Source organism: Narcine bancroftii, chromosome 6 (assembly GCF_036971445.1).
Source record: "Narcine bancroftii isolate sNarBan1 chromosome 6, sNarBan1.hap1, whole genome shotgun sequence".
NCBI lineage: Eukaryota > Metazoa > Chordata > Chondrichthyes > Torpediniformes > Narcinidae > Narcine > Narcine bancroftii.
The window spans coordinates 163,762,197-163,778,268 of NC_091474.1; the positions used below are offsets into that span (position 1 = coordinate 163,762,197).

Here is a 16,072-nt window from a genome sequence, read left to right on the forward strand (position 1 = left end):
TTGGTCTCCCTTATCTATTACAATGATGGGATGAATTAATTTGATTAAAATATTTTCAATATACCGTATATGCTCATGTAATAGTTAACCCCCTCTTTTTTGGGTATTTTTTGTATGACCAGTGTAAAAGTCAACGCTCCCTATTTTTGGCCTCGGTCGACCATCTGAGCTCCTGATGCTCCGGCTGCAGATCTTTGCCCCCGCTGTCCTCCCATCCGAATTTCTGACCACAGATCTTCTCCCCCACTGCCCACCCATACGAATTCCCAACCTCTGATCCTTGTCTCCGCTGCCCGCTCATCCAACCTGACCACAGATCATTGCTCCTGCTGCCCCTCATCCAAACTCCTGACTGCAGACTTTGCCCCTGCTGCCTACCCATCTGAACTCGATTCATTTAACATGTGCACACACGTGTACCATCCAAACTCTTCCCCCTCCACCCCCCCAACCGAAGTGTTATATGAGAGAGAGTGACCAAAAATAACTTCTCATCATTTACTTGCACATTTCCAATAGCATTGGTATAAAGAACTTGTATGTTGTTTGGGAAAATAGCGCTACAGGATTGGTGGTGGGGAAATAACATTCTTTTACCTGCTGGTGAACAGTTTTATATAATTGAACTTTTTTTTTCGTAGAAATTAACCTTTGTCATGGCTTCAATGTTGATGCACACATTCAGAAATGTTCCCAACAACATTTCATGGACTGCAAAATTAAGTAAGTAGGTGTGCTATGCCATATTTAAATACTTATTTTGATACAGTAGGCATGTTTTTGCTTTGCTACTTCAATTTCCTCAATTTTTTTGAGCCATTCTGAGATAATTGAAACATTCAATTGGCCATATCTCCCTTAATTAGTGAAAAGATTCTCACTCACCAATTTGGCATGTTTTCTTAATTGAATTCGGAAGGAGAACTAGATAAGTTTTGGCTTCATTTCTAACAGAACAGAGGGATGCTTGGTCAATATACACATTTCAAAACACTACATTTTAATAATTTTGGTCAGGGATGATCTACTGATTTTGTTACTTTTAAATGGACTATAATGACATGATCCTAGAGGAGGAGAGTACAGGTCTACTTTAAAAAAAAATATTTTATTTATAATTTTCCTGATGTACTCAAAAGAGCTTTCAACAATATTATTGTCAGTGAGTACAATAAACATTGATTATAACCTATTTAAATCCATAATACACAGATTCCTCTGTTGAGACTAAATTTATCCCCTCCCCCTCTTGCTCCCATGACACAGGAGATTTAATATTTAACTAGTCAAGAAAACTCAGAGGACAATAAAAACATTCACAACAATGGAATAAATCATACATCAGGGAGTTATAGGTTTGTCGCGCCATGGCCAGTTTCTTTTTCTGACTTTACCCAGCTTGAATGAGACAGGTCCCCCACTACCCCCCCAATAAATGACGAGGAAACAGGGAAGGCAGAGTAGCGAGGCGCAGCAGTCCTCCCTACAACCATGCTCCTATAAAGTTTAGATAGGGTGGCCAAATCTTTTGGAAAGTGCCATTCCTCCCCCTTTAGTTATACATGATTTTCTCCAGGGGAACACAGCCTTGCATCTCCTTGATCCACAGCGCAATGCTCAAACAAGTGTCAGACTTCCAGGTAACTGCTATGTATTTCCTGGCCACTGACAATGCAATCATTACAAATTGAATTTGGATAGCTTTATTTTAAGTCTTTTTCCATTATATTACTCAACAGGGACAACTTTGTGTCCTGTGGGAATTCCTTACCTATAATTTTCCCTAGGAGTTCGCCAATTTCCGCCCAAAAGGGCCTCACCATTTATAAACTATTTCCTGTTTGGCATTTCAACCAAGGGCGAATGACCTGAGAGAAGTCTTATCGTGTATCTTGCTTTGATGAACTTACCCGCTACATGGGCTGAGGCCAAGAAAAAAACCTATTCTAAAGTAGGAGTCATGTTACCTTGAGTAGACAGAATAATCTTTCTCCCTTGGGTGCTTCTGCCTCCATATATCAGCCAAATTGACTTCCTTCATACCCTCAATGATTGCTCTTGCCGCCTTTGTTTTTATTATTTTCTTTGTTGACATCCAAAACCGGATCCAGACAAAAATGAAAGTCTTCCCCATTAAAATGTTCTCTGCCAATCTCAGGAAAATATCCTGCCTAAATTTTTCATCATGAAAGTTGGGAGGGTACACATTTACTAAGGTTCAGAATTCTGAGTATAACTGACAGTGCACCAATGCAAATCCACTTGCTTTATCTATAGTCACACCCTGCACTCTCACGGGAACATTCTTTCCTATCAAGATTGCAACCTCCTTTGCCTTCGAACTGAATGAAGAGGCTATTACCTGGCCCACCCGCCCTCCTTTTAGATTTTGATGCTCTTGTTCAGCCAGATGGGTTTCCTTGAGTAAGGCCAGGTCTACACCCATTTTCTTGATATATGCCAAGACCCTTTTTCTCTTAACATGTCTGTTTAGATTGTTAACATTAAAGCTAACACACTATGCTCTTAGCCATCGCCCCTAGGGTTATCAGTATAGTAGTCCTTCCACACCTTCACCACCCCAAATTTCTGCCTCAACTCACCAATCATCCTCGGCCAACAGTCTCCGGTTGCCAGAACCGCAGCAAAACTTAAGTAAAAAAAGAAGACTCAAACATTCAACTAATGAGAGACAAAAAGACATAACATCAATGAAAACTATAATAAAATAACCAGTTAACCCCAAGCAACTCCCCACCCCAACCCATATTCCGTCCCTTGCACCCCCCACTTCCCCGCCTTTGGTGGCCATTACCCTTAATTTATCACCATCCCTCTCAATACAATATTCATACTCCTCTCCTCCTCTCCCCATTGAGCATCCAAGATCTCATTTTTCCCCCTTGTCATTTTGTATATTTACTTTATCTCCTTCCTTTTTGTAAACCTGATAATAACATAGTTGCGCCAAAATACCGTTATTATTTACAACTCCCCTGGCCCAGTGGTCCTGCTCTTTCATCTCGCGGCCGTCATATTCGCCGTCTGCAGCCTGAATGTTGCGCACAGCGCGAACTCCCCTGGCTGGGCGATCCTGCTGTAGAAAGGGGGTCCCCAAGGCTCTCCCACTCCCTTGTAGTCTTTACTGGGCTCTTGTTGAACTGTGGAGCGTTCGAGGCAGCACTGTCTCCCTGGTCACGGCTCTTCTGTTGGGCGGGTTGCTCCGGCTGGGTGGTGACTTCACTAGCGGGCCTTGGGCCAGCCCTGCTATTTTCATCACCTCAAGGCACCTCATCTTGTTCTGGGGAATTCAGCGTTGACTCCTTGCCATTTCTACTTGTTGATTTACTTTTCTTTGTCATTGTTTCTGATCCTGGTGCTTCCCCACACCACTTTTAAGTATTTTGACTGTTTTTAAAATCTTTTGTTATAGTTTAACTTCTTGTAGATCGATCCAGGAGCTCCGGGGTCTTGCCTTTGCTCACTCTCCCCATATCTCTTGTGATCTGCTGAGTAATTATCTATATTTTAGCAATGGGAGTGCAGAGGGATCCTTATTCTTGGAGGAAGAGTACCAACTGAACTTTTTCTGTAATTCTGCATTTTTGTACAGTCTTGTACCATGTACAACCCTTTTCACTGCATTTTCAATACATGTGAAAATAACCTGGAACTTGAAGAGAACAAAATTGTTTCTGATGCCTTACAGCAGATTTCCAACCATTCTTAGCAATTGAAGGAAATGGAGAGTTTTAATCCCATTGAATATCAATTTATTTTAATGTTACATTTCAAAAGCTCCATGTCTTTTATTTTAACACATCACATATAGAATTATATAGAAATCATTGCAACATGAGGACTGTAGTTTTATTTTTGGGGATTAAATTATTCTTTTTATTCCAAGAAGTTGAAAATGAGCAGGTCATGCATATTCTCATAACATTAGATAATTTTAAATGCTTGTGATATAAACAATTGCTTAACTAATACAAGAATGCTAAAATAGTTCATAAAATTATTTTTTTTTTGAAAAGTATAATGAGACAAGAAATGTTATAATTATTGCTTCCTCTTTCTTTTACCAGATTTGCGTTTGTTAAGCTCTGTTTCTCATACTCATTCCCAAGGTACAGTGTTTTTAAATCTCTTTCCTTATATTTGGCATCTTTGGCTTGGCTTCGCGGACGAAGATTTATGGAGGGGGTAAAAGTCCACGTCAGCTGCAGGCTCGTTTGTGGCTGACAAGTCCGATGCGGGACAGGCAGACACGGTTGCAGCGGCTGCAGGGGAAAATTGGTTGGTTGGGGTTGGGTGTTGGGTTTTTCCTCCTTTGCCTTTTGTCAGTGAGGTGGGCTCTGCGGTCTTCTTCAAAGGAGGTTGCTGCCCGCCAAACTGTGAGGCGCCAAGATGCACGGTTTGAGGCGTTATCAGCCCACTGGCGGTGGTCAATGTGGCAGGCACCAAGAGATTTCTTTAGGCAGTCCTTGTACCTTTTCTTTGGTGCACCTCTGTCACGGTGGCCAGTGGAGAGCTCGCCATATAACACGATCTTGGGAAGGCGATGGTCCTCCATTCTGGAGACGTGACCCATCCAGCACAGCTGGATCTTCAGCAGCGTGGACTCGATGCTGTCGACCTCTGCCATCTCGAGTACTTGGCATGGATTTACAGTAAAACCCCTGGTATGCAGCACCTATGGGGATTAGTTGATGCTGGATCAGTGTATTTTCTAGTTGCTTAAGACTTATTCTTACAATGCCAAACTAATATACCTGCATTAAGAATACAGCTTGAAAGACAAAAATACTGTACTGTACATACACTGAACAAATATCACGAATGAATATATAAACCTCAAAACATTTTACTTTATTTTCAGACACATTCTTTGAAGCATTTAACCGTTGCTGCGTCTGCAAATTCCTCTCCCCCCCCCACCCCCCCATCTGACCCCACTACGGAGCCACCTGAAAGACAAACAATAACATTATAGATAATTTAATCCCTCCCCCACAATTTACAGATAAAGCCTCTCACCGGGATGACTCTTAGTAAGCAGGGATATGGAGGCACTTTAAGAGAGTCACCCCAACAGCTCTTCATCCTGCATGACACCATTACGGTTTCACACAAATTTATTGAAACAGCTGCTACGAGCAAAGCATTACCAAGATACTCCACTGGCTGAATATTTGCTCTCATCTTCACCAAAGGTTTATAGGTGACTAAAGAAAACATTTACATTTTTTAATTTAAATTTTTAATTTTTAAAAATGATTTTCCTCAATTTTTTTTTGTGGGTGATTTTTGGATATCAGGGTTTTTTTTTTAAACAGTATTTACTGCTTAATTCAATGCTTTAACTTAAACTGATAAAATATTTAAGGCATATAAATTTACATTTGTCTTAATATTATGACCGACAGTGAAATCAAGCAGCAAGAAAACTCTAGCAAAACCAGGGTTGAGAAATGTTGTTCTGGTTGAAGGTGTCCGAATTCCATTTTTGTTGTCTGGTACCACGTATGTATTAAGCTTGCAGTATTTAAATCTGCACATTGCTTGCATCACATATTTGATGAATGAAGCAAAACCATTTATGTTTTGTGGAATTTACACAATATTTCCTTTTCCCTCTTTGTATCTTCTCTCCTAAAGATATTTAATCAGGCATATATATATATATAGTATCAATTTAATGTCACATTTGTTTATTCATTGTATTTGTTCCATTTATATTTAACAATGCCAGCAACTCCAGTTCTATTCGTCTTCTGCCCAACCACGCACATTGCATGCTGGGAAATATAGTTCTTATCACACATCTTTCCCCTTGAAATACAACAAAAACACAATACTATGTCTACAGAACAAAAGTATCTATATTCTGTGGTCAGTCTCTCCACCAGTTGCATCTGATAACTCCTGGCTTCACAAAGACATTCAAGTTCATTCAGGGCATCTGCAAGATTCATCTGAAGTTCAGAAATCCATGGAGGTTCCTGTTTATCAGCAAGTTCATGAACAGTCACCAGGAGCTGTTGATTTTGCAGTTGCAGTTTCTCAACATTGCAATAGGCCACCTGATGCTGAGAAGTCACTTCAGAGGAATTGCTTCTGTCAGCAGAACTAATTTCATTTTCACATCAAATATGATTTCCTCATGCATCTCTCTGTTGGGCCCTTTGTAGTTCTTGATCAAGCTGAGTCTCTAAATGTTTCAAATGTTCTATTATGCTGCCATCCCACTCTTCAGGCTTTGTCAGAGCTGCATTTCGCTGGGCAAGTTCAGCTTCTACTTCTGGTAATGTTTTTGCTCGCTTCGTTGTTTGCTGTAGTTTCTGTTCTACAAGTTCCAGACATTCCTCTATCTATCTATTTTGTCTTCTTGCTGCCGTAAGAAGGCATCCTTATTTGCTAACTCATTTTCCAGTTTGTCGTTCATGTCATATAATGAGGTTGATTCTCATTAAGATATCAGTTCTCCAATGTAGTGATCGTTTCTTCCGTGAGTGTTGTGTGCCTATCTTCGATCTATGAAGCCATTATGAAAACTTTTTTCACCAGGTCGAGCTCTTCACATGCATGTACTCCCCTTGCTACAATCAATGGCTGTGAATTTAGATGCCGCCCTTTGTGTTTGAAGATCACCATACAGCCCCATTTTACTGGAACATTCTCTCCAGTGTCGCATGTCATTTTTAATTTCACTGGATAAATCTTGCTCTTTATGGTGAGGGTCTTATTAATCATCCATAGATAACATTCATTTTGGCTCTGGTGTCGAGCTTAAATGGAATTACTGGTATGCCAGCAACAGTCTGTAGTGATTATTTTTTGCACATTTATAACAGGAATTTCCTTAGATAAGACACATCTTTGGAATATGTCTATATCTACACCTGGTACATTTTCTGTTTGAGTTTTACCACTGTTGTTGCTTTGGGAACCTCCTGGTGCTCTGCTTATTTTTTTTTCACCGCATGCACTGTTGTGTCTATTCTGTGCAGCTCCTTAACTGTTCTGTCTATCTTGTGCAGTTCCTTAGCTTGTGTGATCTCTGATGCCCTACACATATTCATAGCCTTTTTCAGAATCAAATCTTTTTCACACAACAGTCTTTCTTTAAGTCCATTGTCTGGGATTCCACAAATTATTGTCTTTAATGAGAGAATTTTTCAAATCTCCAAATTCACAGGACTTTTTCTGTGTGAAGCTCGGCTGAGTATTGGTCAAAGCTCATACGTTGTTTCTGGACACAGGGGAAAAACTTGAATCTCTCAAATGTGACGTTTTGACTTGGAACAAAATACTCCTCACATTTTCTCATCAGAGTGTCCAATGAATGCTATCTCATCAATTTGAAAACTCTTATAGATGTCCAAGACATTTTCACTCAACAAGTGCAGAAACAGATGTTTTCTGTCGGTCTCTCCCATTCCACCAGCCTCTAAATAAACATTGAATCATTGTTTGAAGCGTTTCCAATTATCAGCTAGGAGGACTTAATGTATCCTTGCTTACAAACTATTGTCTTCTCTTACTCACTCAGACACTTCTGATACCATGTAATGCTTTTTCTTTCAAGAAGAATAAGTTTAAGTGGGTTTAACACTTAACTGACTTTATTTTCTTTAATTTGCTTCAACTGACTTCCAGCGACAACACCTGCGACTCGCGTTCTATACCACTTCTGGTTTCCGACCTACCATGCACATTGTATTCTAGGAAATTTAGTTCTTATTTACATGCATAATAACCCAATTTTTTTAAACTCATTCGTGGTAGGGATATAACCATGTGTGAATGACCAATAGATGGCTTCTTGTGTAGCCAGGTGTTCACTGCATAAAACTGCTGTATGCAAATTTTTTGTATACTCTGTCCAATTAGCAAATGTTGCAGTTGGTAAAAAGCACATTAATTATTTTTAAGTACTAAGTGCAAATAATACTGCTTTCTTGATAGTTCTCAAATTTTCATTTAAAAAAGTAGGTGCTGAGATAAATTGAGTTAGAAAGGTAAAAACACAAAATTCTGGCGAACCTCAGCAGGTCAAACAGTGTTCTTTATGTAGCAAAGGTAAAAATACATAACCAACGTTTCAGGCTTGAGGCCTTCAAGGTATAAGGGAATGCTGGCAGGCTTTTGAAAAAAAAGGTGTGGGGGAGGGAGGATGCCAAAGGCAGGAGATGATAGGTGAATCAGGGGAGGGAGGGGACAACAGCAATGAGGAGGAGGAGGGATGGCTGGGTGGGTAAGCAGGAAGGGAGAGGAGAATTGGAAAGACAGGAAAGGGGGAGGGGAAAGAAAAGGCGAGCAAGTTTAGCAGAAAGCAAAGAAGTCAATGTTAATACTAACTGGTTGGAGAGTTCTCAGATGGAAGATGAGGTGTTGCTCCTCCAATCTGTGGGTGGTCAGGGTGGGATAGTACAAGAGGCCATGGACAAACGTGCGAGTCTGGGAGTGTGAGACAGAATTGAAATGGTTGTGGACTGGGAGGTCGCTGTGGTTGCGGACGGAGAGGAGGTGCTGAGCAAAGTGAATAGCCCAGTCTGTGACTAGAGAACACCACAAAGGGAGCACCAGATGCAGTAATTAAGTCCTGTGGATATACAACAGAACATTTTTAAAGGCTCCATAAAGGACACTGTTTGACCTGCTGAGCTTCTCCAGCATGCTGTGTTTTTACTTCAACCACGTTGTCTACAGATTTTCATGATTTACTTTTGGAGTTAGATAAGTATTAAGTCACATCTGATATTAACCTTTAATGGAACATGGTTAATTTAACAGATATAGCATAAAACTTTTCGTTTAATGATGGATCTCATTCTTTTTTTAAAAAAAATCTGATTACTTCCATAAACATATTACAGAAATTTACAATGTATTCAAAATGTTTTGTGATTTACCAAAATTTTAATAAACATAGTTTTTTTATGCTAGTTAAATCTTCAAGTCTTGAATATTTCAATATAATTTTATGTCTTGTAACCCCAATAAGAATTTTATATCACTGGTATCTATGTATACATTTTGCTATGTGTTAATCTATCAAGTCTGTGCTCTTGTAGGTATGCAGATCTGATGCCTCATGATTTGGCCAGAGCAGCCCTACAGTAAGTAAGAAGACTAAGCTTTGATATTCTTGCTTTTACTTCATTATATTGCATTTCGGATTATTGAAACTTGTTTGTGGAAACTGACAGCATTTTTATTTATATAGGGGGCTCCTTACAAGGACCAGTATTCCAAAACCAGATGTCGACTACATTGTATTTGGTACTGTTATTCAGGAGGTCAAAACAAGCAATGTTGCTAGAGAGGTTTGTGTGAATTTTATAGTTTAAGATTTTTTGTTTTTACTACTTCCAGTATGACCCATGTTACTAGGGTTGCTTTGGATATATATTTTTTTTTTATAAAGAGTTTTTCTGTTACAGTTTTAAAGATTTGTGTCAAGAATATTTTTCTAATCCATCCCCAGTTCTTGCTGCAAATGAATTCTTCTTCTTTGGCTTGGCTTCGCGGATGAAGATTTATGGAGGGGTAATGTCCACGTCAGCTGCAGGCTCGTTTGTGGTTGACAAGTCCGATGCGGGACAGGCAGACATGGTTGCAGTGGTTGCAAGGGAAAATTGGTTGGTTGGGGTTGGGTGTTGGGTTTTTCCTCCTTTATCTTTTGTCAGTGAGGTGGGCTCTGCGGTCTTCTTCAAAGGAGGTTGCTGCCCGCCGAACTGTGAGGCGCCAAGATGCACGGTTTGAGGTGATATCAGCCCACTGGCGGTGGTCAATGTGGCAGGCACCAAGAGATTTCTTTAGGCAGTCCTTGTACCTCTTCTTTGGTGCACCTCTGTCTCGGTGGCCAGTGGAGAGTTCTACTCCAGAATTTAGATTGCAGCATCAAAGCAGTCCTGATGGATTGGTGTATTATCAGAAGTGCTCCTTTTCAAATCATCTGAAGTCCTATTTGCCCTCTTAAGGATGTAAATGATCCCATTACATTATTTTGAAGAGTTCTTAGCGTATCTTGGTCAAGATGTATCAATCAACATCATGTTGAAACACAGTGATCATATACGGAAGCTTGTTATTGTGAGTGAGGAAACAGGTTTGGTAGGTCTCAAAGGCAAGGACTCTAAACACAGTAAAAACTGTAGGGAAGGATTTTGTTTACAGAAGGCAAGTGTGGGGAAATGGTAACTGATGCAACACACACTTTACAGCAGCTGTGGGAAAGAAATAACGGACAATTAATAACGAACATGGGAAAAATAGTGTGGGGAAAAAATAAACACACACACACACACACACACACACACACCCTGAACTGGTACATACAATGATCAAAGAAAAATCATACGATGCCTCACAACCCCTTGACTCAGTGCAAGCACAGCTCTTTGCTACAAAGGACACTAATTAAATGCTCCCAACCCTTTTAATAGTGCACATCTTACCAACAGTGTCTCCAGCACCTTTCCACATTTCTATGCCTGGAGTGAAGCAGGATGGCCCCAAGCTGGCAAAAAGAGAGAACAAAGAGCACATGGCACCTTTATAGTGCTGGAGGGACAAGCCCACATCATTTACCGGGGGCCAATGTGTCATTTACTGGGGGCCAATGGCTCAGTGCCAGGCAGGCTAATCTATTTATGGCAGCCAATGACTTGAGGTCAAGTACAGGCAGGCTGGAGAGTGCAGTCCAGGTAATTTACTTGAGACCAACACCAAGATGTGCACTAATGGGTGGGGTGGAACCAACCCTTGATTGGTAGTTGGTGTGTCAGCCACAACCCTTCCCAATACACTTGTTCACAAATTGTGAAGTAGTTTTATAAAGTATTTGATTCTCTTCTTATACCAGCAACTACCAGGGCACAAGCAGTGGTCATCAAAAGTGGTGAGCTAAAACAGTGACTTTGTGCAGTTTTGGGTTGAGACTCAAAACTATGTGAACAAATGTAAAATGTCATGTTCCATTCCATGCATTAGTGGACATGGATGTCCTGGTAGGACCACTTAAATTACTTGCCCATAATAGTCCTTGAAAAGTTGATATCTAAGAAAGCTTGGCAATGGTTAGAATTTTTCTGCTAAAGATATTTTAATTAGATAAGCCAAAGGGCCTATTTCTGTGCCATAATGTTTTATGGATAGTATGAGTATGACAGTCCTCTAATTGGAACTGGGAATGAGAAGAAATTATTATTGTTTTGCAAGACAGTATAGTATGTGAATTTAAATGTGGAATAAAACCTTGGTGAATTGCTGCATTGCCTGTGTAGATGATAAAGGTTGCAGATATGCTGTTTTGATCAAGGTAGTGAGTATTTCGGGTGGTGGTTGAGATGACACTCAAGTAAATTGCCTTCTTCAGAATCGAGATCAGCTTGTTGAATGCCATAGAGTCACATTTAACCACAAAAGTGAAAAATGTTTAATCACATGTAAATGTAACTTTTTTTAAATTCTGGGAATTAATAAGGTGAGCTGCTTGCCAAGAGATATCAGCTTCTTTTGCTCTTTTGACCAAGGAGTCCACTGATGAAGCAACTGATTCCCTCTTAGACCTTCAGTCTGAGATGCAGTAAATTTTATGGTTTTATAATTAATGGGCTATTGGTTTTGATAGTAATTTGAACTGGAATGCATGTGCTTGAATTTTATATTTGTCTTTTCAATTGATGAAACTTTTTACTATAAGTGCAAATTTGGAAAATGACAATTCCACAGCCTTTAAAATGGAAGTAGTTTAGCACTTGAATGACCTAAGGAGGAATCGTTTTCTTTTTTAAAAAAAAATAGGCTATTGGAGTGTACCAGAGTCATTTATTTCAGAATCTAAGAATCTCATGGAGTGTGCATAGATGAAGAAAATAAAATGGATGTTATATCAGAAACTTGAAGGAATTTGAAAAGTGCATGCATCAGAGATTTATTATATGTTAGATTGGAAGCTACAGGGATTTCATAAAATTGGATTTTCCTTTGAGGTATAACTAATGATGCATTCTCCTTTGCCTGGATCCTTCTGTTTGTGCAGATGTTTTCACAGAGGCACAAAGGACGAGGTGAAAAAATGGTATGGAATGAGATTGTATTAAACATTAAGAAAGTGAGCAAGTAGTCATAAGGACAGGTAACTAGTGGATAGAGTTCCGGACAGTGGAATCAGTGGGGCGACATAGTTGATGTAGCAGTTAGTGCAATGCCTTTACAGCGCCAGCCATCGAATCCCACTCTGTCTGTAAGGTTATACGTCCCCGGGGACTCTTGTTTCCTCCCACTATTCAAAACTTATTGGGGAGCATGGACTCATGGGCTAAAATGGCCTGATACCTATATGTCTAAATTAAAACATTTAACAATATGATCTTCCCCACCCAAAGTTGCACCCTACTGCTTTTAGCTTGAGGAAATGTAAAATTCAATTAAATAAATCATTTGGAGACACAAGAGATTGGAGATGCTGGAATCTGAGGCAAAAAACAAACACCTGGGGGGAACTCTTCATTTGTTTAAGACATAAGAAATGTCAGTATGAGTTGACCATTTTATTACTGGGGCCCTGATACCATTCTATAATGTCAACTCCATTTTCCATTGTTATCCTAAAAATTCTTCATTCTCTTGTATTTCAGAAATCTCTTTATCCAAGTCCAGAGTATTCTTATTATCTGAGCATCCACAGTCAAATGGAGTAGAGAAATCCAAATTTTAACAATCTTCTGAGAGAAGAATTTGTCTTCCTTTCATTTTTAAATGGGCAGGTATTGAGCCAAAAGTATCTCTTTATTTCCTGACAGCCCCCACCCCCCCCCCCCCCCCCCCCCGATACCACATCTGCCCCTAAAGGGTATTCAGCATCTATTCTTATAACATCAATAAAATCACTTTTAACTCTTCTAATCTCCAGGTACTATAATCTCAATCTTCATATTGCAAACTCTTTATCTCATGAATGTGAATCTTTTCTTCAGTACCTACAAAGCAAGTGTAACCTCCTTTAAAAGAGGAAACAATACACCAGCTGTGATATTGCCAAAATCCATTACAGTTGAAATGACTTCATATTTTTGTTTTATCCCTCTTTTTAATAATTATTTGCTGAACTTCCATGTTCAGTGTCTCTTGAATAAAGATACTTGAGTATCTTCTGAAAACTGCATTTATTGGTTTCATGCCATTTAAATTATCTGCTTTTCTATTGCTTCCATCAAAGTGGATCATTTGTCAGAGGGTGATAATAATGTGGCTGATGGTGTAACCATCAAAAAGAGAATACTTTAGCAGAAAATGATTTCTGTGATCTTTACACAAATTTTCCATTGGGCAACATCGCCTTTACAGTGCCTGCAATTGGGACTGGTCTGGGGTTCAAATCCCACTCTGTAAGGAGTTTGTACATTCTCCCTGTATCTGCATGGGGATTTTCCGGGTGCTCTGGTTTCCTCCCACCGTTGGAAAAAAAAAGTACCAGGGGTGTAGGTTAATGGGGTGTAAATTGGGTGGCATGGACTCGTGGGCTGAAATGGCCTGTTAAGGTGCTGTATATTTAAATTTTAAAAACAATTAATATGAAAACAATTGAGTGTTGTATTTTTACAAGCCATTGACAAAGCTAAAATTTGGTAACCAGTTGTTGGCTCTAAGCGGTCAGGACCTTGACATCAGGAAAATAATATTCACAAGAATTACACCAGTGAAATGGTTATAAAAGTTTGGCTGGAAAAAAAACTGGAATTCTGTTCATGAACAAACAAGGTTTATTTGGAAGTACTAGAAATTTTCCAAATTATTGCCCAAACAAGTTGTTATTTATGTTTCCTCTATTGGTTTGTAAATTATGAAGATTGTGATCATAGATATAGTATTCTCACTGAAAGAGAAATTAGAAAAATTGTTTTCAACTTGCAGTTAAGAGATGTATTGAGGCAGAAACGATTTAAAATTAGAGACGAAATATGAGAGTAAGGAGAGCAATATCGATAGACATTTAGGACTTGGCGATCCCACAACTTAATGACTAAATTTAGTGCATTTTTTCCCCCATAGTTAAGTATGGTATGAATGTTGCTAGGGATTGTTTTATTTAAAATGATTTTATAAGAAATTCAATACAGTAAAGAAAAGGAAACAAAACTAAAAGTACAATATATAAAGATAAAACTTTAAACAGTATAAGCTTGGTCCCCCCTCCGCTGCACTGGGTGAAATTAAAAAAAAATCAAAAACATCAAAAGTATTATATAAAAACAACACCTAACCTACTCTTATTTTTTTTTAAAAAGGAAAATAACTAACAAAAAATAGCTGAGCAGCTGATTATGATGGTTATATATATTTTGTAGTTTGTTGTTCCTACCGTAAATCAAAAAGCAAAGGTAAGACTATATTTCATCTGGAAGAGTAAAAACATCTAATCAAATTAGAAAGGGATTGTTCTTTAACTATAGAAACATGTATTTCACATTATCATGCAATTTTTAAAAAAAAATTCATACTGCTATTATTTTAACAGGCTGCACTTGGAGCAGGGTTTTCAGAGAAAACTCCAGCCCACACAGTTACCATGGCTTGTATTTCTTCAAATCAAGCAATGACTACAGGTCCGTCAAAGTTATTGATTCATCTATAGATTATTTAGAAATATATCTCCCATATTGTTTAGAAATATATGCACAAGAGTTAGTTGTTAATTCATAAGTTAAACTAACTTTGATTAAAGTTGCATGTTTTGTTTGCCCCTCTTGGGCATGGAATTTCTTTCTAATAGTTCAACTGATTTTTTTTTAAATTACCTGGATAGATTAGTTCATGGACTGTAAAAGGACCAGCTTTTTAAATTTTAACTTTTAAACTTTTATTTTTGGAATGGATTTTTCTTTATAATTTTTGCTATTTTTAATTGTGTTTATTTATGATTTGCAATTTATATTGCAGCTTTTGGATTAATTGCTTCCGGACAGTGTGATACTGTGATAGCTGGTGGTGTGGAATTCATGTCTGATGTTCCCATTCGTCACAGCAGGAAAATGAGGAAGACCTTGCTTTCATTTACAAGAGCTAAGACAATAGGACAGAGATTGGCTCTCCTTGGAAAAATCCGACCAGATTATTTTGCTCCTGAGGTAATAATATAATACTTCCTTGTGGCAAAGTGAGCAAACTTTGGAATAATTTCCACATTGATGTAAATTGTTATTTTGAGTTGATGTTAAAGATTTTACAAAGATTTAGCCTTCAACTTGTTGCGTGTGCCAAGGCAGGGCGTAAAATCAAGACACTTACAAGAGGAGAGTACAGTTGATACTATTTATTTGCCCTGACTTTACATAGGCCCGCTGGGCCTTGTTGTCATGCTGCTTTCAATGGAAATGACATCACCGGATTGCCAGCCGTAGATAGGCCGAAGTTCCCGCCGATGCTTGCTGTTTCCCGCCGTGCAGCCTGTGAAGAAAACTCATTTTGCTGGCATGGCCCTTGCAGGATCGCTGCATTTGAATGCCATCTTGTTGAGTAGCGGGCTACCATAAACTAATATTTCTCCATATAGGGCAACATAAAATTATGTCCTTGCAAACAGTTGCATCTGAAATTGATTTTAAATTCCCCTCTTATTTCACAATGTAGTTGTGATGCACAATATTTAATGAAATTATTCCACACCACCTGCTGTTTGTAAGCTTGTTACTTTATCAGGTTGTCATGAACCATGCAGACAGATATTTATTTTGAACTGACCTGCAAAAATATCTTTTCCATTGTTAATTAAGTCATGAATAAAGTTTTGGGCTTGGAAGAGAATAGAAGGTCATGATGCATGGGGTGGATAAAGATCTCTAGGTAAACACTGTTGTGTTAGGCAGTTTAAATGGATGTAATTTGTGCAAAATTATACAAGACTTGTGAGAAACTGAAGCCAGATGATTGATGTCTGCTTTGCAGTTGGTTGGAGGGTCCAACTCTATTTGAAAGGTGCTTGAATTTCTAATGCATTCCCTTTTGATTGATTATGATATTTGATTGTTCCCACAGTCTGTTTCATGAACAAAATTGTCAG

General features: G+C 38.7%; 1 protein-coding gene across 3 annotated transcripts in view; it reads left to right on the forward strand.

Moving 5' to 3' along the window:
* hadhb (hydroxyacyl-CoA dehydrogenase trifunctional multienzyme complex subunit beta) overlaps positions 1-16,072 on the forward strand; it is a 38,249-nt gene that overhangs the window by 3,570 nt on the left and 18,607 nt on the right. For all 3 annotated transcript variants that reach the window (XM_069886565.1, XM_069886564.1, XM_069886566.1), the window contains 7 exons: positions 642-723; positions 4,089-4,130; positions 5,430-5,526; positions 9,081-9,125; positions 9,233-9,332; positions 14,531-14,618; positions 14,953-15,140. In XM_069886565.1, coding sequence (XP_069742666.1) covers positions 657-723; positions 4,089-4,130; positions 5,430-5,526; positions 9,081-9,125; positions 9,233-9,332; positions 14,531-14,618; positions 14,953-15,140 — 627 coding nt within the window. In that variant the 5' untranslated portion in view covers positions 642-656. The remainder of the gene's footprint in view (positions 1-641; positions 724-4,088; positions 4,131-5,429; positions 5,527-9,080; positions 9,126-9,232; positions 9,333-14,530; positions 14,619-14,952; positions 15,141-16,072) is intronic.